Source organism: Chenopodium album, chromosome 11, assembly GCF_948465745.1.
Source record: "Chenopodium album chromosome 11, dcCheAlbu1.1, whole genome shotgun sequence".
NCBI lineage: Eukaryota > Viridiplantae > Streptophyta > Magnoliopsida > Caryophyllales > Amaranthaceae > Chenopodium > Chenopodium album.
The window spans coordinates 56,835,850-56,860,239 of record NC_137844.1 but is presented as its reverse complement, the minus strand read 5'-3'; the positions used below and the strand labels follow the sequence as shown (position 1 = coordinate 56,860,239).

Genomic DNA, 24,390 nt, shown 5'->3' with positions numbered 1-24,390 from the left:
TATATAAATATATATACAGAGTTGAATTTAACTCAATACATCGACCCGAAGTTGACCCGAAAATTGGACCCGAAGATTGACCCAACCCGAACTGATCCGACCCAAACTTGACCCGAACCGAACTTGACCCGAAACTCGACCCGACCCGATTATCAGTTGACTCGAAATCTACCCAAAACCCGAAATTACCCGATCCGAACTTGACCCGATAACTTTTTGACCCGAACTTAACCCGACCCATACCCGACCCGAATGACCCATTTGCCAGGTCTAATTTAAACTACGAGTATTTATTTATGTTAATGTACCTGAACAGATTTTTTGATGTATCTATAACGAATAGTTAATGTATCCATAATGTGTTTTTATTGTATCTAAACTATTTTTTTTTTTTTTATATTGTTTCAAAAAAAAAAAAAAAAAACTATTTTTCTATATATCTATAAAAAAAAAAATAGGAAAATTTGATAAATGCCACCTATTATACTTCACGTTTTAGTAATTACCAACCACAATTATTTAAAATCTTAAATTTTACCACGCACCAGTTTTCCCAAGTGTTCATGCATGATGTTATACCCTACAATTTTTCTCCTTTTTTCTCTTTTCCTCTAAATTTCCCCTTCTCAATTATTACAATTCCATCTTCTTTATTTTTTAATTCCCTTTTGATGATGCTAACCCACCATTTTCCCCTCATAAGTTAGATACACACTCATGGACAGAGCTACAAGGGGGGGCTGACAGGGGCTCAGCCTTTGTAGCACATTCCTTGGCCCAATATTTTCTTAATTTGGCCCCTGCAGCTTATTGGTATTTTTATTGTGAAATTAGTATCACATAAATAGTCTTGCTATTACAACTCCATCATATGGCCACTAGTTCGATTCCTCTAACTCTTTATTTTTTCCTTTAATAACCCCACTTCTTTATTTTTATTTTTTCCCTCTTATATTCAATTTGATTTATTGATGAACATCATGAGTTTTTCTTTATATGATGTCGTGACATATATTCAAAAAAACACATAATATTCTAAAATTGTAAATTGTTAATGAACTAGAGTAGAGTTTTATTTAATACGATGCTATGACATACATTCAAAAAATATCATAACTTTCTCAATTAAATTGTTGCATATTGCTATTTTGTGTTTCTCCTTATTTTTGTTAATTATTAATGATGTAATTTAGAGTAGTTTTGTAACTTTTACCATGAAGTATTTCGTATTTATCTTGTAATTTTTAATAATGTTAAGGTTAAATGATGAACATTGAATTTGTATAGGAAAATTTTAACCGTCAATACTAACACGAAAGATATATTTGGCCCTCGAAAATAATAATCTTGGCCTCTTTAACTTTATATTCCTGGCTACGCCCCTGTACACATTGCGCTCTCTCTCTCTCTCTCTCCAATTTTTTTGGGTAATTTTTTTTTTTCCAAAATTATCATTCAATTTGTAATTTCACTATTAAAGAACACAAAGGGACCAAAAATGAACAACAAAGACAAAAATAGAGGGGTACCAAGCTTAGGAAATCTATTGCTTTCAAACTCATGCATATTGGACAAAAAATTAGGTAAATTGGGTTTTTTTTTTTTTAATGCTTTTGGTAAATTTAACATCAATGACAAACATAATTTTGTTAATCATAACGTGAAATTCACGAAATTTGAGTTAATTTCTCCAATTGCCTCACTTAAATCAAATCCCCAATTTGATTTCAAAACCCTAATTTCATTTCAAAACCCCTAATTTAAGTTTTCGAAAGCAAATATAAAACAACAAAACATACTTTTTTCCTTGATAGCATTTGAGTATTGAAGCAAGAAGAATGACCTTGAAACCCTAATTTTATGTTTCATATTTCAATTTTAGATTTTTGCCCAAATTTGATGAATAAAGAAGGGAAATCGTAAGGAGAAGGAAAAAGAAGAGGGAAAAGTAAGTGGTGGGGTTCAAGTGATGTCATACAAGAGGCTTTGCCTAATTTTTTATTTTTTAGAAAATTGTTGGTGGTAAATTTAAATAAAAATAGTTATAAGTTGTATAACTTGTATTTAATCTATTTACTAAAACGTGAAATATAGTAGGTGGTAATTATCAAATTTTCTCAATAAATAGTCAATGTATCCGCAATGAATTCCTAATGTATTTATAATTTTTAGTCAATGTACCTACAATGTGTTTTTGGAGTATTTGATCTTCTCACATTTCTCACCATAACACCACTTCTCACCGGAATATATATATATATATATATATATATATATATATATATATATATATATATATATATATATATATATATATATATATATATATATATATATATATATATATATATATATATATGGTGTTGAAACCTGGAAAAAAGTTCAAAATACATGTAACATTTTATTATTGGTCGATATTGAATTGATTTAGTAAGACCACATTAATTAAATTTACAACGGTTGCATTAGATATTTTGCGGTATTTTGCATTTAAGTATAACGCACATGCAATAATCCACAACAAGTACACTCTTGATGTTGATGCCCACTACTCCCCACACCACACCACCACCTTTACCCGCCATATTAACCTCACTCTTGATGTGAACATCTTCATGCACACGTACATCGTCCTCCACTGATACCTACACCTTCTTCGGCCCGCAACAGCCAGGCACGATAATTTCCTGCACTTTCAAATGCTCATCCACTTCAATATCCTTCCTCTCATCAACACATTTCCTTCTATTCCTTTGCTTTTTGATGAAGCACCAAATGCTTACGAATAGGGCTCCTTGTAAGAAGATACAACTGCATGAGATGATCACGACGAATATGATGACTGTTGGATGGTGGGGGTCCGGAGAGGGTGGTGGTGGGATGATTGGGGTGGGCGGCGGGGGTGGATTAGGGTGTGGATGAAAGGGTGGTGGCGGTGAGAAATGAGGGAAGTCGAAGTCATTTGTGGAGCCAAAAACCATTTTAGATGATTTTTTTGTTCTTGGGAATTATATATAAAGTAGTTGATATATACGAAATATTTGATGAGATTGGATTGAATTTGGATAATGGATGAAAGATGGTAAGATTGAATGAACTATTTATATAGTATACCTTCTATGTTCATAATTTATATTTGTGCATGCTTCTAAGTATTTGATAACTTAGCACTTTTACTAAGGCATGAAAATTGCACTTGAAAACACTTCTCATACTTCATACAAGTATAATTTTGAACCAAAGTCACTCCATTATTGTTCGTACTCTTTTTTCCTAGTAAATAACTAAATACAAGTACTTCGTATTAGTAATAATAAGTCATATAAGGTGGTTAAACCATTAAATATCTCAAATATCCTTTACTATCTCCGTCCCCTTTTGTTTACTCCAGCCCACAAATTAATTTTATTAAGTTATAACGGCAAGAGAAAATAGTGGGATGGTCCCAAGTCAATATTTGTGAGTAATAACCAATTAACCATGGCCCAAAATGAAATGGGGCATCAATAAGGGACATCCATTTATGGTAAATGGAGCAAACAAAAGAGACGGAGGGAATACTATTTAAGAAACTTCGGGGACTAATGTAATTAATTATATTAATAATTTCAAGTTTCAACACTTTATCATTCTGGTACTACTACTCTACTAGTACACTCATTATTAATTTCAGTTAACTTATCACATATTTACATCTCCTTTTCAGATATTTATGCCAATTAAAATAGCCTAATAGCAAACCTATCACCAAAAAAAAATGTTATTTTCACGTTCGAACATATACCCATATACGATACACCCGTTACACATAATTATATTTCAAAATTTCATGAATTTCAAAATAGAGTCAAAACTCATTTTTGATACTTTATAGACATTTTCATCGGTGTCTTATGGTTTCAAAACACCTTAAATGATCCCAGTAGTTACCTCGCGCTTTCAATTCATTTTTTGAAAAATTGTCAAAAATTGATCCGAAATCGTGTATTGCTTTCAATTTTGGACAATATTCCACTTTTTGTTACCCGGAAATAAAAATTGCCGAGATGCTTACCATGGACCCTAACACACCCCGCGAGTCCATTTGGGTGGGTAAAATCATCCAATATACCTTTAAACAGTCAATTTACCCGTTTACAACTTGTACCGATTTCATAAAATCAAGCCTACCACTGACATTTGTGACAACACATGATGGTCACATATGATTCCAAACGGCATTATATGACCCCAAGATGTATCCCCTATTATCTCAAAAAATTTTGACACCGAGTCTCGAAACCTCCAAAATTGCTCAAAAAGCTTGGATTACAGCCTTCAATTTTGGAAATTTTTGATTTTTTTGGCTTGGAAATAAAAATTGCCGAGATGTTTACCATGAACCCTAATATCCTCCGGGAGTCCAATTGGGTGGGTGGAACCATCCAATTTGCCTTTAAGCATCCAATTTACCCGTTTACAACTTGCACCGATTTCATAAACTCAAGCCTACCACGGACATTTATGATAACATATATAATGATCATATATGATTCCAAACGGCATTATATGATCCCAAGATGTATCCCCTATTACTTTAAGACTTTTCGACACCGAGTCTCGAAACCACCAAAATTGCTCAAAAGCGTGGATAAATAACCTTCGATTTTGAAATTTTTTTACTTTTTTTTGGCCAGGAAATAAAAATTGCCAACATGTTTATCATGGTCCCTAATACCCTTTGAAAGTCCAATTGGGTGGGTGGAACCGTTCAATTTGCCTTTAAGCATCCAATTTACCCGTTTTCGTACACGCCTCTTGTATTGGCTAAGCTTTCACGAGGCCTTTACGTAGCCGAATAATGGTCATATATGAGTCGAAACAATATTATATGACCCTGTGATGCATCCTGTAGTGTTCCGTGAATTTCCGAAACCGGGTCCTGACGTCTCTTGAATTGCTCCGGTATTGTGTATTAGTCTTCATATTTGGCTTCCGTATATCATTTTTTCACCCGGCGAGATTATGCATCCAAGTACTTCCATGGATTCTCAAAAGGGCCTTGGGAGTCATACATAGTACCCGGAACCATCTCATTCATCTCTAATCATCATGTCTTAAGGCAAAGTCGACATACCCTCAAATGCAAAAAATATCCAACTATGCCTTGTCCTTGGGTGCACATGTCACACGCCCCCTTGCACCATACAATATCCCAACACTTAGGCTTTGTGACTTGTCTTATTCCCGTACTTAGCATTTTTTAGCATATAAGATGAATCGCTAACCTCGTTTTCCAAAATATAGGTGTTTTTAGGGAATAGGATGGGGGAGGGACGAATCGAAGTGACATAGGGCTGAATCTCAGTGGATCGTGTCAGCAAGGTCACTCTGCCACTTATAATACCCCGTCGCGTATTTAAGTCGTCTACAAAGAATTCAAACCGCCACTTGGTAAGAATTTGCTTAGAGTAGGGGGATTCCCTTACCTCCCCTTCTACTCTCAAATTTGACCTACGCAACTAGGCTGGATAAACCTGTAAAAAGTATCGATTTAATAGGGTCTTTCATCTTCCCTTTAAAAAAATTGTCCTCAAATGTTTTTTTTAACCCCTATGTTACAATTTATAATTGGGCCTATTGTAAAACATTAACATAAAAAGAAATTAAAAACCTAATTTTGATTGCCCACACTCAAATGTGTTGAAACACAAAAAGCCCACTTTCTAATACACTACTCTTTCTCATCTCACCTCCTCCTTGAAGAGAGAGAAAATTACATCACTCAGAAAACACAAATTTCTGATATAGTCGCCATTTCCAAATTTCAACCTTTTTCAAGAAAAAAAATGTACCGTCAAGCCACCGCCCGCCTCCTCCGATCCGCCAAATCAAAGGGTTTTTCAACGTCGGCGGAAGTTCCGGCGGAAACACCAGCAGGTGTGACAACATTTCTGGAAAAATGGAAGAAAAATGTTCCAAACATGGATCCTCCCAATACCCCTTCTTCTTACATGAAGCTTCGTCCTCCTACTCCTTCTACTATCCCTTCTAAGCTCACTATTAATCTCGCTCTTCCTTACTCCACCTCGCTTTCTACTAAAGAGGTTCGCTTTTTTTGGTTTTCTCTGTTTTTGGATTTGATTGTTTTTTAGTTTGATGGTGTTTTGATGAAATTGGGATTATTGCGATCTGGGTTTTTTTTTTTGGATTGGATGGTAATTTTTGTGGGGTGATTTTTTTTGGGTGGATTTGGGTTTTTTTATATGGTCAATGTAATTAGGGTTTGTGTTGATTTGATTGCTAATTGTTGGTAGATGGAAGTTGCATTTGTATTTTTGATGAATTAATATGGAATGGATTGTGAACTGTATCAAACTTGGCTTTGTGTGGAAGGAGATAGTTGACATTCAATTTGATTGGATTCTTCTAATTAGGATATGGGTAACTGGTTTAATATTATTAAGGCTAATTGTATAATTTTCCTTTATTTTTGCGTACATTGAGTAGTTTACATGAATTTCCATAACCTTTAGCTCGCTTATTGCTGCAAGAACTTGTTCCCTGTGCCTATCAGTTATTGGTCAGCTTTCCTGCCTTCTCTTTAATGGTAATTTATAGGGGATTCTTGATTGTTTGGAGGAAATAGGTCGTTCGAGAGGGTTGGTGTGTGGTGATCTTGTAGCAGTAATTTTCCTGGTAGAAGTACATAGAGTGTGATAGACTCTTGAGGAGGGTCACAAATGAGAGATGGTTGCCGCTGTTGAAAAATATTAAACTGCTTTTTTCTTAGCGGGTTGCATCTATGCAGTGTGTGAGTTCGTGCTAATGTACACTATAGATGAACTGATGATATTTAGATCAGATTGAGACCTAAATGCTTATGAAAGGTAAGTCATGATGGGGAGATAGAAAAAGGGGCTTTGTGGAATTTGGTTAGTTTTGTACAAATGTGCATATTTATGAGATGGTAAATGAATCTGTTACAATTATGTTTGAGATTAATCATGTATATATTTTAGCTTAATTTTTTCTTTCATGTCTTAGTGGCCAAAATGTTTGTCTTTCTTGTGTCCTCGCTTATTTTGTATGAACAATATGCTTCTGAAGGCCTTACTTTGCTGGTCATGATTGTGCTCTTAGCCTTTCACCAGTGAGAAGCACCAAATTAGGATAACATTGTTGGTTGATATCCCTTGTTCTAGAGACTTTAGGCTCTATTGGGTCTCTTAGCTTTTTTCTTTAGCATTTTCTGCCAGGAAAGGGTATATGTTTCATTGAGCACCATTATAAGCTGCATATGCTTGTTTTATGAGGTTTATGTCATAACTTCTGCCACTTCTCATTATTTGTATGACTTTTCTTGATTCCTTGTATGTGTATGTGGTCTCTGGCATGCACATGTGTATGTTTTCTGGTGCTTAAACCATCATCTTTTATACAAAGTTGTGTGTAGTAACTTTGATATTTGATCTCGAGGGTTGTAATGTCTCCTTGAAGTCTCTATTGTTTGTTTGATTGAATGCAAATATGATGGAAATTATAGTTTTGGTTTGATTTTGGATTTTAGGGTTATACAAAGTATATACTTTGGATTGTGCCTATTTCATGATTCAACATCTATAATACTACCTATAAAAAGATCCATACAAAATCGATGTGCGTGCGTGCGTTCGGCGGGCATGCGTGCGTGAGCGTTTGCATGTTGTTGAATGCTGTCAAAAGGAACTCACCTAATATTGTAATCGTGTCCGAAGCTTCACTGTACTTGAACCTTTGGTTTATTTATTCATGATGAACTAAATGGAAATGGCCCATTAAAGTGTCTGTACTTCTAACTAATTGTGATGAAGTAATTGACGGTTGTTGCATATTGGATGAAGGCTCAATTGGAAACAACCTTAGTGTTATAACAGGAGTGTGGCTGTAGGCTCCTTAACCCTACCCAGGGTGGAATCTTCTTTTAAGAAATTGGAAGTAATGTTGATAGTGGTGAATTTTCCTTTTGAATGGACATCACATATCATAGAAGCACCCTTGTGAAATTCTTTACAGTTAGTGATTACTTTCTGAGATACAGATGATGTGAATCATATAATTTTTGAGTTCAAATAGAATTCAAAAGTGCAAAAATTATGGGTAGCTGATTAAGTCTCTTAGATCTTTCAAACCTTCATGTTAGAAATTATCAAATTTTGTGTTTGGTTTCATTAGCCTTATACATATATAGACAACTACATCTGAAATCTGCTGGACATTATCCCATTTTCCCTTCTTGGTAGTTTATGCCCTGACATTATCACTTAATTAATTTATGTTGAGGCTCCAGTGTGACTGTGTGGGAGTGTGTTTTGCACTTTTGACATGTATTTTTCTCCTTTGGGGTTGAGGTGGGAAAATTGATCTGTCTTTTCCCTGTATTGGAGAAGTTTCTCCTAAAAATTGCGAAAGTAGGAAGACAAGTAACACAAATCATGCTGCTCAACACTTCTATTTATTACCCCCCCCCCCCCCCCTCTTTCTTCCTGCACTTGAATTAGTTTCCTCACTCTTTCATTTTGTATTTGGTCTTCTTTCAGGTTGATATGATCATAGTACCTGCAACCACTGGTCAAATGGGTGTGCTTCCTGGTCATGTTGCGACAATCGCTGAGTTGAAGCCCGGGGTCATGTCAGTTCATGAAGGGAATGATGTGTCAAAATACTTCATAAGCAGTGGGTTTGCATTCGTCCATGCAAATTCGTATGCTGATATTATTGCTGTTGAGGCTGTACCTGTTGAACAAATTGACCCTGCTGCTGTTCAGAAGGGCCTTGCAGAATTCACTCAAAAGCTCAATTCTGCATCCACTGATTTGGAAAAGGCTGAAGCCCAAGTTGGAGTGGATGTCCACAGTGCTCTTAATGCTGCCCTCACCGGCTGATATTTAAGCTGAATGTGATTTTTCTTCCATTTTGATTAACTCTTATAAAGGCATGTTGAATGTTTAGGATCATTATACTGTGCAGCTCTCTATGGATATCGCTGTGTTGGCCTGGAAAGCTTAATAAATTTTATGTGAAACAAGAGCCCCCTGCCTTACTTGTTGCAAACTCACAGAAACGTTGTTTTTGATGCTCCGACTATTTTTTTTGTTTGTATGGCCAATCTTAGGTCAATAGAAAAGTTGCATCATTTGACATGTATCCTAAATTGTTGAGTTATTAGCTTTGAATGCTAAAGTATCTTTCTATTGTAACAAATAACATCAGTACATCACCAAGCTGTCCTGTCAAACGCCAAGAATGTTTTTGTTCAATTCATTTTTTTGTTCCAAGAATTTTTCCTTTTTTTTCAAAACTTATACAGTAATCTCCTATCAACTTCAAAAGACACTTTGAAAATTTTGAGGCTTCTTTAAAGGTTCTCGATATCAACTTCAAAAGACACTTTGAAAATTTTGAGGCTTCTTTAAAGGTTCTCAACATATGAGAGGTTATATTGGGATCAATTCTCATCACCTGTCCTTGTGGTTCTCTAAGCACCAAAAAAAAAAAAAAAAAAAAAAAAAGGAAAAAGACACAAGTGATTTTCAGTAGCGAACTTGTCACTTGTGCGAATTAAACATAAATCAAAGACATATTTCGTATAGTGGAATGAACTTCATTTATCAAAAGCCGCCAAGTATAGCTTATACTAAAATTTACAAGGTAAAGCTTTAGAGCTGTAATTATTAGATGGTACAGGGCTTCTGTACAATTTACAAGACTAATAATTATAGCTTTCAAAGGTCATATAGAGCAAAAGGAATTATCTAACTCATCATCTCTACTACATTTAGCAATCACTGGTATTTGTCACGAAGTTCTCGTCTTCATACACAAAAACCACAGATGAATACACTTAAGCCTTGCAACCGTCTGCTAAACTCGAATGCCTGACCGGTCACAGTTTGCAAGATAAATAGATCTTTTGGTTCTGTCATAACCTTGAGCGTTGTCTCCATGGGCATCCACCTTCAAAAGCCTGTTCTAATACGTCTTCCATTCGCTTGGCATAAATTATCTGTTGGTTGAGAGAAGTGAAATCATTAGGGAACAAAATTAATGGGCTCCTTTATACCAGACATCCACATTTTACTTCAAGGTGGTTTTTTTTTTTTTTTTTTTTTTTTTTTTTTTTTTTTTTTTTTTTTTAAAATTCAAACATTTTGTGTTAGGCAATAAGTTTAAAACTTCAAAAAAAAAAAGACATTACTTCAAGATTAGAAAGAACTGCTGAAGGCACTTCAACCAAATCTTTTGAATTCCTCTGAGGCAATATGATTCTCTTTATACCATATCGATGTGCCGCCAATACCTGTTACATAGCAAACAAAGAAAACTAACAATTTAGATAACCCAACTCCTACACCAAAGACCTTATGCCAAACAATATGCTAAGATTTTTAATGAGTGTCACTTAGATATAGTTATGTAACAAGTTCACTTGACATACAGATAGAAGTTTGGTATTTGAGCAGAAATTAAATCATAGACTCAAATTCCACTAATACAATCTAATTATCACCATTAGAACATATGCACTGGTGGAGTAGCAGTACTCTGGTTATTCTACTGTTCATGATTAGAGTTTCACAAATTTTTTAGACTAATGCAGCTCCCATAAAACAAAGTAAAGAGCTGATACAAACAAAGGGAGCACATATCAAAGTTAAAAATTGAAGAATCCAGCACATGTGATACAAAAGCAAGGGCACATATGTGGATTGGTCTCTCAAATTCTCACATATTGACAGTTGGCAGTTTAGGCACCCAGTAACCAAGACACGTGAAGAAGATTGTAATGATCAAACAAGTCCCAATGATTCATATATATGGACCAATAAAAAAAACTGCTGAAAAGAAGTAGCATGAAAATTGGGGGAAAAAAAAACATTGCAAGCCAACCTTATCCTTAATACCACCAACAGGCAACACAAGGCCCCTCAAAGTCATCTCCCCAGTCATAGCCGTATCTGCTCTCATTCTCTTTTGACTTAACAGGGAGACTAGTGCTGTCACCAATGTTACGCCAGCTGACGGACCATCCTTGGGAACAGCCCCAGCAGGAAAGTGTATATGAATGTCCCTTCCCTCCATTAAGCTGACTTCACCAGTATCAACTAAGCTCAGCTCCATGGCCCTCGCTCTCACCTATTTTACATTTAGATTGTAAAAATTATGTCAAGTGCCATTATTGATTCAAGGATCTTGAACTCAAAGAGAAAAAACATTCTTACCTATAGATTTACAAAACCTGGAAGTCAACGAAATGTAATATAGTACTCTCAACATTCTATAATCTATAGTATTACGCATATCTAACAGTAGCAGCTAGCTATACAATGAGAAAATTTACCCAGGTAAGAGCTATTTGTGCAGACTCCTTAATAACATCACCAAGCTGTCCTGTCAAACGCAGTTCACCTTTTCCCGCCATTGTAGTAGCCTCAACAAACTGAACCTCACCACCAAAAGCTGTCCACACCAGACCAACAGAGACCCCGGGATTTGAAACCCGTTCTGCAGTTTCTCTATCATCATACTTTGGTGGCTGCAATCACAAGGAAACCTTTCTGAGAAACCTTCGAAAGATAAGTGTGATTCGAAGAAAATCATGTGTTACCAAAGCAAGATGCTTTTAGTATCTAAAACTAATTCTTGATGTAAAACACAACACTCTTGAAAATAGAAATGACGTTCATGCTTTTTAACTTCAGCCAAAACCAAAACTGATTTAAAAAAAAAAAAATAGAAATAAAAAATAAAAAATAAAAAAAAAACCACAATCCCTTTCCCACTAGGATGACATGCTGCCGTGACAAAATCAACCAAGAAATTATGCCCAGTTCCACCTAATCTGAAAATTCCTGATTTTTTTAACCCAACCTTTTAATTCTCTTAATCTAGTCCTGGCAAGAGAAATCAATTTTAAAAAATACTGCCATTTTCCTCTAAAAATCTAATACAAAGTAGTTGTTTAAAAAAATCACAGAAATACATTGCTGTGAACACATGATGAAACCAATTGACTAAGCAGAAGCTAAGAGACTGTACATCAGAAGAAGCTCATCAACATTGTCATATCAAAGGTAGCAATGAAAGACAAAAGGCACCCTAGATACTTACTCCCAGAACATTTTCAAGCATAGTTTCATCAACAATCAGAGGCGATATAACCTGCAACGCATTTGAAATTTCTCGATTGTTAACGCCCATTGGAATAACCTCCATTTCAACTTCAGCACCTTCAGCAAGTCTGCTTTCCTCTACTGGCGAAGAAAACTGATGGAAATCTTTACTAACAGCTGAAAAATTATCTTGCTCAGCAACTTTTACAGCTGCTGCACGAGCTAAGGCAGACAAGTTCCTTTCCAAACTTCGTACACCAGCTTCTCTAGTATATCTTTGGATGATGAGTTTCACCATACCCTGCCAGAATTAAGACCCCTCGTATCATAAAAGCTCATGTATGTAAAATTCATAATATGATCGACTTAAGTCCCAGGTAAACATGACCATAACACAGAAGCAGAAAAGAAATTATTTTATTTTTACAAACCCAGAACTGAACTGAAACTTATTTTTTAGGGGACGCTTGGATTAGGGGTAATATATAAAAAGAGATGAGTAGATTAGGTGGTGATATAAGTAATTATGTAGTTAACCGAATGAGAAGGGAGGAAAAATATTGATTAACCATTACCCTTGTGTGGTGACGGGTAACTATTGCCTTCAAAATGATGGTAATAATTTCCTCATTCCTCTCTCCTCATACAATCACTACCTCATTTCTTCTACAACCACCTTCATCCACCTCCATTTTCTTTATTTTTCATTCCATTGCCCTCTTGAATTATCTTCCATCCAAGCATGCCTATATATGGTGGAACAGAGCCTTGGTCACTCCAAACCCCATATGTTCATAGGCAGTTGGTAGTTAAGATATGATGTATCAAAATACACCTTAAACTTAATTGTCAGCTACTGATTCATTTTAGCAGTTAAATGATTAGTTAAAATTCTTTCATGCATGCATGCGCCTACATATAGAATGAAGTATCAGAACAGTAAGGTTAACTAACTACCTCCGGAATCTGAAGGAACTCAGAACTCAATCCATGTTGGTCCATGACTCTGGGTATAAGATACTGCATAGCAATTTTGGCCTTCTCTTCAGGTGTATACCCAGGCAGCTCAATGACTTCCATCCTATCCAAAAGTGGAGGAGGGATAGGCTGCAACTTATTCGCAGTTGCCACAAAAATAACTTTGGATAGATCATATGGAACATTCAAATAGCTGTATAACTTTGGTTAGGGATGACATCAAATTCAAATCTATAGTCATGAGATTAGAGTGACTTGCTAATGTATACAAAAAATCCAACTTCAAATGCTGCTTCATGATATCATAGCATTTGTAATCCAAGAGGATGCAGTAGCCTGTGGTCAAAGGCTTCCCAACCCTAATCAAAGCTTGTACCTCCACTTTGTCACTTTTGATTGAAAAATTTACTGGGATAAGACTTGTAGTTTGAAAGAAAGAATAAAGTCTTGCTCCTGTTCAATAGAATGGAAAAGAGAAGAGCAAGGGTGAACAACAACAACAACAACAACAACAACAACAACAACAACAACAACAACAACAACAACAACAACAATAATAATAATAATAATAATAATAATAATAAAAGTCAATCTGTCACTGTACCCCCTCCATCATTGACCCATCCACTCTTCATCAACCCCCTAGGTCCCTAACAAAACTTATAATAAAATTTAATTGGATCAAACATTTTCCCAAAAAAATAATAATTAAACAATGACATTTGGAGACACTGAGAAACCAAAGCCCCCAACCCCCAAACAGTAAAATTATGCAAGGAAAAAAAAAAACTAAAAAGGAGCATTAAACCCCTCTTGTTTCCCTTCTTTCAAAGAGGTTGCGAGGAATGAACAATGGGCAATACAATGAGATAAACCATATAAATCTACCACATTAGAAGATTGGGAACGACCACAAGAAGTTACTGTTTCAAGAGACAAACTTCTGGGGATATAATAAGTCATAAAGGATACTGGTCATTGAAACTCTTGTTCTGTTCAGGATCAAGGACTTCTAGCAATGCTGAAGCAGGATCCCCACGGACATCAGAACCAGTTTTGTCAATCTCATCCAACAGCATAACAGGATTGGAGACACCCACTCTCTAGAAACCCACAAAAGAACGTGATAACGACATTAAATAGCAAGCAAAAACAATAAACAATTGAAATCAGCATGCAGATGTGACTTTCAAAGATGGAAAATGTGATTCCTAGAGAAGAAGCAACCACTATTCTAAATGGAAGTAACATCAAGGGAACAGAAAGCATTTGATTTTGTATTAATACAAATTGTTTGATGATACAATTATACAAGTAGTTATATTCTAGACGAGATAAGAAAACAAGCATAATAATGCATAAGAAACGCAGCAAAGGAACACCCTCTCCATATAGCAAAAAAGTATTTCCTCCAAATCTCAACCAATTATGTGCAAAATTACTAACTTACCCTCAACTTTAGGAGGGCAAAAAACTCCACATATTGTACTTAAAGCCCTTAAAGGTTACGTGGGCAGTTTTGTCAATTACTCCACTCTCCCCCACTTATTCACAAGAAAGGGGGTGTGGCAGGCATTGTAGACAAACTAAAGGAAAATCACCTATGGTGCACAGGAACGAAGAGTGGAAGAGTGGGATCATGGAGAGGTTAAACGAGGTAGAGGGAGACCGAAAATGACTTGGTTGGAAGAAGTTTGGAACGATATGAACCATATGGATTTGCATGAGAATGAGGTACTTGATCATAAGGGATAGAGGAGGAAGATTTTTGTGAAAGACTATACAGAATAATCATTTTTGGTTCATGTAGCTGGCCCCACTTATGGGATTAAGGCTTTGATTGATTGACTCCACTCTCCCCCATTTATTAGTTTGTGACTTTGTGTGCCATATACAAAGGATGCATCGATTGAGAAACGAAGGAAGCATTTTATAATTAATCTATCAGAGATATACTTTACTCGGTGACTGTCTAACAGCGTCAGGTATGATTCCAGTTAGTACAGAAAGCCATCATATATCAACATAAATACACAAAATAGGATGAATACACCTGAAACACTTGTAAGGGGAAATAATAAAACAGCTGTTGCCAATGAAATAATATAGCCGTGAGTATTCTACAAAGTCCAAATAAACAAATATAATAAATAAGACGTATCTACCTTGATTCCATCAATAAGACGACCTGGCATACTCCCAATGTATGTCCTTCTATGCCCTCTGATATCAGCTTCATCCTTTACACCTCCAAGAGATATTCGTATGAATTTTCTGCCTAGAGCAGCAGCAATAGATGCAGCCAAGGATGTTTTCCCAACACCAGGTGGGCCAACAAAGCACAAAACAGGACCTTTTGCATCAGGTTTAAGCTGCAATGCACACAAATCCTATTATTATACTGCTATTATCACCAATGAAAGAAAGAAAAGGAAGATAATCTACCTTACGAACAGCCAAATATTCGATGATACGTTGCTTGATCTTGGCCAATCCATAATGGTCACTATCCAAACGCTCTTTTGCAGCTCTAAGATCTATTTTCTGCTCTTCAGTAGCCTTCTGCCAAGGGAGATCAGCAAGAAGCTCCAAGTAGACACGAGAACTATTATATCCAGGCTGCTGAGGCTGCATCTTTTTAAGTCTCCTGAATTAAGAAATTAAATTTAACTTTAAGGAGGCTGCAACATAGTAATAAGAATAAAAATCATTCATAACAAAAAGTGATTTAAGAAATATAAGGTGATCAAATTTAATAAACATCTTAGAACAGCTACAGAGCTACTCCCTCCGTTTACCTAAGTTCGACTCACTTTCCGTTTTCATCCGCTTTACTAAGTTCTAGTCACTGTTACATATGTCAACCTTTTATTCATATTTTACCATCTCCCATTCCTCTTTTTGTGACCCAATTATATTTAATAATTCTCTTTTTCTTCTTAAAAGCAAAAGTACCACATGAGTGGTCTCCCTTTTGCATTATCCTTGGTTTCTGTTGGTACAGTAATGGAGTAGAACTAAGGTAAACGGAGATAATAGAAGATTTCAATAGGGATAATTGACTACTGCTGATAAAAAGAGAACAAGATTTAGGGACTTGCATGCAAAAATTAAGCAAAAAATGGGTAAATAAAAAAATTCAGAGATTTACACACAACTCAATGCACATCTATCATACCTCAACTCCCTCTGTGCATGTTTCCAAATATTTGCTGGCATTCCAGCACTTTGCATTTTCCGTTCAAGAACGGCAACATCATCCTCATCATCATCATTGTCTCCAAGCTCTTCTTTTATAGCTCTCATCTAAGTATAATTTACACAAGAACATAGAAAGCAACATACATAAATTTCACCACATAAAAATTGGCAGAAAAATTGTAGCAGGTGCCCAGATGTAATTTCAGATACCATATTAATGATAATCAGACAGAAATACTTGAGTTTAGCAACAGTGAGCTCATAATCTAGGGTCAAAGAAAAACAAAAGGCTACAGGTGCACAGTTTATTATGGATCCTGCCTCACGTAAGCTTTAGAGAGGGAGAGGTGCACAAATACCTTACTATTAAATTTAGAAGGTGGAACATAAAGGATAGAAATCTATCTTTCACAAATACAGGGAAGATAAACGTAAACATGTCTGTGGTCAACTGAGTCCCAATACGCTTTTTCCCTTTTATTTGAAGCAAAAAGGTGTAATGCTCTTGTCAAAATCCTTATCCAACAACAAAAGGGGAGCAAAATGCCAAGATAAATTTAGTTTGCAGTTTGCTCTTGCTACAGCAAATATTTCATTTCAACTTTTGGGGATCCAATGTGCACGGGATTTTACCCTTTTTGCATTATAGATAAAATGATAATAAAAATGTATTGCATTCACCTGAGATCTAATTCTCACAACTAAATCTTCAGTAGAGGAATGGAATATACCTGTTGCCTCAGAAGGAATTCTCTCTGTGATTTTGACAATTGTCCCTCAACTTTTTGTGTGATCTTCTCAGCTACACGAATTGACTAGTAAGACAATGCCATTGAAAGAATAAGGTGATTAGCACATGAAATATTAAAAGATATATATGATTTGATTACACAAACCACCATATGACATACCTGCAAATGTCTGTCAACCAATTCAGTGGCTTTTGATAGCCTAACTTTAAGATCAATGGAATCCAACATACATAGCTGCTCCTCAAAGCTTATTTCAAAGCTTGCAACAAATATATCAGCCAGTTTGTGTACAGGGACAGTCTCCAAAAGAACTTTTGTCCTCCCACCAGTCTTTTGTTTCTGTCATCATGAAAGTGTAAGTTTAGATTAAAAAAAGGAAAATTTGAAAAATACCACCATGTATAGTAGCCAATTTTGACATTACCACCTCAAGTTTTTTTTTTTTAATCTTACCACCTAGTTTTTTCCAAAACCTTTAAAACTCCCACCACTTTTACAAGTGACGTCATCATGGGTCCCACTTTTGCATTTTCCCTCTCTCTCCCTCTCTCTTCCCTCGATTTCTCCTGTCTTGCTTCTTCCTTCTTTCTATCTCTTCTCCTTTCATTGTGAAACCCTAACATTCAACACTCATCTTTCAATCTCTCTCCTTTCTTTGGTATTTTGGGCACTATCACTTGGTATTTTGGGCTGTGGTGGTGTATTTTTTGTTTTTTTTTTGCATATGAACATGCATGATCATCTAAAGGAGTAATCACCACTAAAATGTTAGTGTTTTCGCCCCAATTGCATGATTTAATTGTGTTTTCGCCCCAACTACTTGTTTTAATTGTCCGGCTATTCATTCAATTTTCAATTCATAAACCCTAATTTTTCGAATTTAGCAAAACCCCCAAATTGATTACCCAAACCCTAATTACACTAATCAATTCAATTCGTTGAAGGTTAGATTGTAAAAATTAATACCTAATTTGCGAAATTTGTGTAATTGAAATCAAATTTGAGCGAAGAGATCGAAATAAGGGAGAAGGAAGACAGAGGAAATCGAGGGAGGTCGAAGGAAGAGAGAGGGAAAAGGAGGGAAAATGAAAAAGTGGGACCCATGATGACGTCACTTGCAAAAGTGGTGGGAGTTTTAAATGTTTTGGAAAAAACTAGGTGGTAATATTAAAAAAAAAAAAAAGTTCAGATGGTAATGTCAAAATTGACTACTATACATGGTGGTATTTTTCAAATTTTCAAAAAAAAAAAAAAAAAAAAATATATATATATATAGTAAGACAGCAAAGTTCTCCATGATCTCATTTATCCCATATATATTGAATATTGAAGAGCCAAGGACCAATCTATCTAAACTTTCAGATAATATTATGATGATTTATATTCTAAATTTGAACGACCAAAATATACCATAGCCAATTAACCATATACTTCACCTGCTCAAGAACTGAGATGAGCTCCATGGCAGTCACTTTGAACTGTCGAGCTAATGAGACAAAATCAGGGTCCTGCTCTGCTTGGTCCATATCTGAACCAGATTGAAAACAAATAATTTAACATCCATCATAGACAAGATATGAAAAGATTGAAAGTTATACCTTTACATATAAAATTAAATTAGAGTATTAGACTCAAACAAACGCATATGTTATGTAGGGGGGGAAAAAACAAGTGTAATACCATGTTAAGAAGTCAGTAACAACCCCTAATATGGAGACATCACAATTACTCTTTAGGTTTTTTGTTCTTCTATTTGTTTCTTGGTGTCTTACATTAATATAAGTTATTCATCCTTATACACTACCAAAACAATATGCAATTCTAAATACTGGATAAGTATAGAGAAGACGAGACACATATAAAACATAATTAAGTTAATAAAAAATTATTAAATAAATAGTAATCTTGTAATATAAGTCAAGAAAGAAGTACTACTCCATATGAGAACACTCCCTACAAAAAAGTATCCTCTTAAATCTTCCCTATACATGTTTTGATATAAATATTTCAAGCACGGATACAACTGCTTTTTTTCACATTCTTTGATCCAGATTATCCTGTGAGAAAAAATAAGTAGCAAAGAAAAACTAAACAATAAAAAAATAATCTCAACCACAATTGCAGTACCTAAAAAAATTTGCCTTATTGAAACCTTACCAAACACTTTGTAACAGAGTACTATAAAACTGTATCTAGCAGTTGGGATGAAGGAAGGGAAAAAAACACAGGCCAATCATAATATATGAATAGCCCCCCAAAATATTAATTATAAGAAACTGCCATTAACCAAAACCCACAAGCAACAACAAACAAGTCATAGTGATTAGGGATGTCAGTGGGGCGGGTCAAGTAAGAGACCCGCCCCATCCCCGCCCCACTGGCAGGGATGGGTCTCGGTTTGGCGGGTGGTGGGGTGGGGATGGGGATAAAAACTATACCCGCCATGGGTGATGGGGCGGGGGTGGATTTTAAGTTGTACCCGCCCCACTTCGTACCCGCCTTATCCCCACCTCATACCCACATTTATATATCTTTAAAAACAAATTTTTATACTATTTTATAAAATAATTACATGAGATAAAATATTAATTATAATACTTTTTACTACACTTATATTATAAACAAAAATGTGTGTAATATTAAGAATGTTTTTTTTTTTTTAATTGTAATCCGTATCAATTATGTATGTAGTTGTGTATTTGTTAAGCGAAGATTAGGTGGGTCTTGGGTGGGGATTAGGCGGGTCTTTGGTGGGGATTAGGTGGGGGTGGGGCGGGGATGGTTTTGAAGTTGTACCCGCCGGGGCGGGGATGGGGATTAAATTTGGACCCGTCGCGGGGATGGGGATGGGGATGGGAAGACCAACATCCGCCCGACCCACCCCATTGACATCCCTAATAGTGATGATGCAAAACCTTAATCACCTAATCTGTGTTAATCGGACACAGCTAAAACACGGACACGGGATCCGTGCACTCGGACACTTCCATTAAGAGTGGAGAGGAAAAACGAGGAAAAGCATGAAAAAAAAAACACTTCTTGTTCGAAGACCACCATTGATATAAAGAAGATGGAGAGAAGAAGACTGCCATTCATTGGGAGAATTTACCGACGAAAGAATTAAGATAAAAAAAATAGGGGTGGACATAAAGAAAAATTTAGAGCTTTTGTAATATGTAATTTATTTATATAAATTTAGTGACGTATTGACGTGTCTCCGTACCCGTGTCCAGATAACAGACAGAGTCCCCGTGTCTAAAATTTTGGAACTTGCCAGATTGGACACCTGGACATGTGCCTTTCCAGAGTCCATGTAACATAGCACCTAACTACAACCCTATAATTTAATCGAAAGCCCAACAATGTGATTTCTTTGGTTCCAAATGAGATGATTGAAATCCCCCTATTTCAAATGATCATTAAATGAAGTCCTACCTGTTGGCCTACAGAATACAATAGTGTATACTCTGTCTACAACGCACACAGATATTAGTTAAACTGCAGTTTGACAGCTATCATCTTTGCTAAGCATGCTGCTATACAAAACAAATTGTATAATTCCTTGTCCATTAACATAAAGAACTTTTGATGTTCATCCCTCCCGTTTATGTTTGCATCATAGTTAGCACAAGTTAGGCCACATAATGCAGACTATTTCTCCAGAGAGAAAAAAGCTTTAAAGGTCATATATCAGTGTGAGAAACAAAGGGAGCTCAAAGGTTGGATTTTAACCTTTAAACTTCCTAAAGATCCCTCCAAAGGTCACTTACAATAAGACTAAAAAAGTTTCCAAGACATGACAAATACATAAACTTGCTTTAGGAAATATATATATGCAGATGATTTACCTGCTTTTGTGATGTCAAGTGGAGAAATTCTTGCAGTATAATAATTCCCTCTGCTATTTAGTTCCAGCACACTGAAGCGGCACAAGCCTTCCAATACTACAGTGTAAGTAACTCTCCCACTTGGTTTCTCCACCCCTCTTGAAAGGTGTAAGGCTCGAGCAGCCACTCCCCTAGAGATATCACATATTTGCTAATGTTAAATACTCACATAATTGATAATGTTAAACATTCACACATTTGCCACCAAGGTCTGAAGCAAGCAGAATCATTCAAACATGGTGCTATATAGGGATAAAAGCATAATGTAAGGGATACCTGCTGTGCCAATGAACAGCCTCTTGTTGACTTTTCCCATTTGCCTTTCGAGAATCTGACAAACCAGAGTGACTTTTTACATTGCGTTCCCCGGAGTCTGTCCCTCCACCTTTATAAAAAAAAATCATATAACATACATAATTACACAATGGAGAAATTACCAAAGAATTTAAAACATATTTCACAATAAGTACCTGGATACAACACAGGTCCTACTGATGCAGATTCCGCTGCATCACGGACAGGAACAATGCCAATTAGCCCTTTCTCTTCCCTTTGCCATAACTCTTGCTCCACCAATTTAACACTGTAACAATAAGCATCACATTAGTATGTTCATGCCCCATAAAGTCTTTTCTAAGTCAACCGCTCCCAATAACAAGCTCCGGTCTAATTTTGACTTATATGCCGAAACCTTAACAATACCATCAAAATTCTATGTCCTTTCATATGCTCCCTGCATCTCACATTCTCTTATTTTCCCCGAAACATCTCTTCATATCCCGCGCACTCAATTAACCTTTGATCATACTTATCTCTTCATCACTCCATACCATTTTCATATTTCACAAGCATTAAGGTCAACAACATACTGCAAACCTGTACACTTTATTGGATTTTTCTATATTTTGATAATCAAATCCTCATAGCCTATACCTATAAACCCAAATTCCATTCTCCAAACTAACAAAAAAAATCCTTTCAAAAGTCACCAAAATCCAAATACTGTATATTTCACTATTAAACTCATGATCATCATAATCAATATAACAAGACCTCCAAAATCAAGCATTCTCCTCCAATCAAATGATCGATTGATAGCCGACACAAAACATCATCAATAACTACACTAAAAATTCTAGTATCCTACACACTATTTTTTGAGCAGCTCGAATTCTAGCTCATTCCAACAGTCAACAACTAAACACAGTAAAAAAAAAAAAAAAAAATCAAGAATCCCGAATTTCCAAAAAAAAAATCACAAAAAACCTACAAATTACTTCATAATTAAGAACACAATCAAACAAAATCAAACTAACAATCTCAAATCTTACAAAAATTGATTAAAAAAAAAATACCTGCTAGGAGAAGTGCAGCGAATACGAATAATAGCACCAGGTAACAAAACTTTGTTTCTGAAAGCGAGGATTCCTAAACGAGTAGGCAACTCAACTGGTTCCGCCATTAAAGGTTTCTCGAAGGTCAGAATAATGGAGTAAGAGAGAGAAAGTGATGAGAGAGAAAGAGAGAGAGATCAGAAGAAGAGGTGTGATGTGTATTTGTTTCCAGTTTTAGGGGAAAGAAAGAAGAAGAAGATGATGAAGAAGAACAAACAACCGAACTCGTGTATTTTGTCCTTTTTTATCGGTCTATCCTTTTCATGATTTTTTTTTATTATTTTTATTTTTATAATATTAATTGGCACTCAATTTTTGCATTATCTGTTGAAATTTTTGCTCAATAATTTGGGCCATTTGGCAGTATAAAGTCGGTCCATTAATTAATTGAATATTAATGGTTGAATTTCTTATATTGAATTTATTGAATTAATTATGTTTGTTGAGTTTTTACTTCTTGAATGTTATATGGGTTTGCTATCTTTGCACCTATCATGTTTTTTTTTTTTTTTTTTTTTAATTTCTTCATCCCATATCATATCATATCGTGAATTTTATCCAACAAAATCATACGAGTAATGGAGTAATAGTAATGTTGTTGATGAATGATATATGATACATATGTGAGAGTTGTATGTCACTATTAAATATGTTTTATAAGATAATATGTTGATTGTTTTAAAATAAACTAGTTATTGGTCCGAGCGATGCCCCGGATCATTATGAATTTGTTTAATCAAACTATACTTTGGCCTTGTTTGTCACTGTAATAGCTTAAGTAAGTTATTTTTATTTGTTTTATAAGTTGGTTTGATTGTAAGAATAACTTTTTTTGCATTAAGATGTAGAGGATAAATGATAATCAAACCATATACTTTTGATATCATTATATACTACTAAATGTTGATCTACAACTACTATTTTATGGATTAATGCACAAAAAAAAAAGAGAGAGTAATAGTTAATTTCTTACAAACTACTATTATACGATATATGTGTGAGAGTTGTATGTCACCATTAAATACGTTTTATGAGATAATGTGGTTACTGTTTTAAAATAAATGTCCATTTTGATTAGTATACTTTTAATTACGGAATATCAATGAGTATAAGAGATTAATTAGATTGATGTTCAGGACATATACGGTAAGATGTTTCCAACAATTATGTGCAAGATTATTATGTTTACTCTTATATACAAAGCATAAAACACAGCATGGTCAAAGTGGTATATGAGAAGAGAATTATAATCAAATTGACACGTTTATTTTGAAATTTGGAGATGAAAGGTGTATAAGTTTGATAGTTATTACAAAACTTTTTGTTGATCAGGTGTTATTTATATATACTTAATATAATTTTTCATATTTCCTTCATAGTTTTCTAGTAATAGGGATGCCCTCATCATTTTCCCAATAATATTACTACATGGAATCGTAATTGATACTTGTATAATAAACTTTACTTTTATTTTATGTTGTGTCATTTGGACTTCTATATTGCTCACACTAATATATTTTAATCATCATTTGTGATTTATTGGTAAAAAAAAAAAAAAAAAAAAAAAAAAAAAAAAAAACTAACCTAAAATGATAATGTCAATCCACCACCTTATTTGCTTACCAATCCATGCTACAACATGATTTATTTCCTAATAGCACTTTAATTAAGAAACAAAAAAATTCACATTTGTCTTTAATTCAAAACAACTATTATAAATTTTGCTCCATGAGGGGTCTAAGAGTTGGAGATTTCAATATATTATACGAATGCTTCATGAAATATGTCATTTGAGAAAAAAAAAAAAAGAAAAAAAAACTCCAACATTACTTATTTAAAAGTTAGACATGGAACAAGTAAATATTTGGTATACACCAATCTCAATTTTAAATGGCTAAATATAAGTTTCTCAATCAATTGAGAAACCTTAGATGTTTCTGAAGGGGTTAAGGTTGTATTTTCAGCTAATAAATTAGGGATAATAGTGTAATTTTATGATTTTTTCCCTCCTCCCTCTTTCTATCTCCTCTAATTATACTCCACTAGA

The 24,390-nt window shown here is 35.0% G+C and overlaps 2 protein-coding genes across 2 annotated transcripts; one reads left to right on the top strand and one right to left on the bottom strand.

Annotated features, from left to right (window-relative positions):
* Positions 1-5,697: 5,697 nt before the first annotated feature.
* Positions 5,698-9,233, top strand: LOC145569361 (ATP synthase subunit delta', mitochondrial-like). The gene is made up of 2 exons (XM_081628706.1): positions 5,698-6,086; positions 8,559-9,233. The coding sequence occupies exons 1-2, from the start codon at positions 5,829-5,831 to the stop codon at positions 8,901-8,903; spliced, it is 603 nt and encodes a 200-aa protein (XP_081484832.1). The 5' UTR covers positions 5,698-5,828; the 3' UTR covers positions 8,904-9,233.
* A 366-nt stretch (positions 9,234-9,599) lies between these two features.
* Positions 9,600-22,539, bottom strand: LOC145567868 (lon protease homolog 2, peroxisomal-like). The gene is made up of 17 exons (XM_081627280.1): positions 22,305-22,539; positions 21,420-21,532; positions 21,226-21,334; positions 20,911-21,080; positions 18,499-18,590; positions 17,222-17,401; positions 17,042-17,125; positions 16,288-16,415; positions 15,555-15,756; positions 15,275-15,481; positions 14,082-14,212; positions 13,089-13,302; positions 12,130-12,432; positions 11,360-11,554; positions 10,909-11,154; positions 10,217-10,318; positions 9,600-10,024 (listed from the first exon to the last, which is right to left on the bottom strand). The coding sequence occupies exons 1-17, from the start codon at positions 22,409-22,411 to the stop codon at positions 9,941-9,943; spliced, it is 2,667 nt and encodes an 888-aa protein (XP_081483406.1). The 5' UTR covers positions 22,412-22,539; the 3' UTR covers positions 9,600-9,940.
* Between the last annotated feature and the right edge of the window lie 1,851 nt (positions 22,540-24,390).

What these genes read in the sequence shown, in the direction of transcription:
- LOC145567868 (XM_081627280.1), bottom strand. Translation starts at nt 22,411, where the DNA reads ATGGCGGAACCAGTTGAGTTGCCTACTCGTTTAGGAATCCTCGCTTTC. An exon ending in CATGCACAGAGGGAGTTGAG is followed by an intron (nt 15,757 to 16,287) that starts GTATGATAGATG and finishes TTCTTAATTCAG; the next exon opens with GAGACTTAAAAAGATGCAGC. An exon ending in CAGTTCTTTCTAATCTTGAA is followed by an intron (nt 10,025 to 10,216) that starts GTAATGTCTTTT and finishes CTCAACCAACAG; the next exon opens with ATAATTTATGCCAAGCGAAT.
- LOC145569361 (XM_081628706.1), top strand. Translation starts at nt 5,829, where the DNA reads ATGTACCGTCAAGCCACCGCCCGCCTCCTCCGATCCGCCAAATCAAAG. An exon ending in CCTCGCTTTCTACTAAAGAG is followed by an intron (nt 6,087 to 8,558) that starts GTTCGCTTTTTT and finishes GTCTTCTTTCAG; the next exon opens with GTTGATATGATCATAGTACC.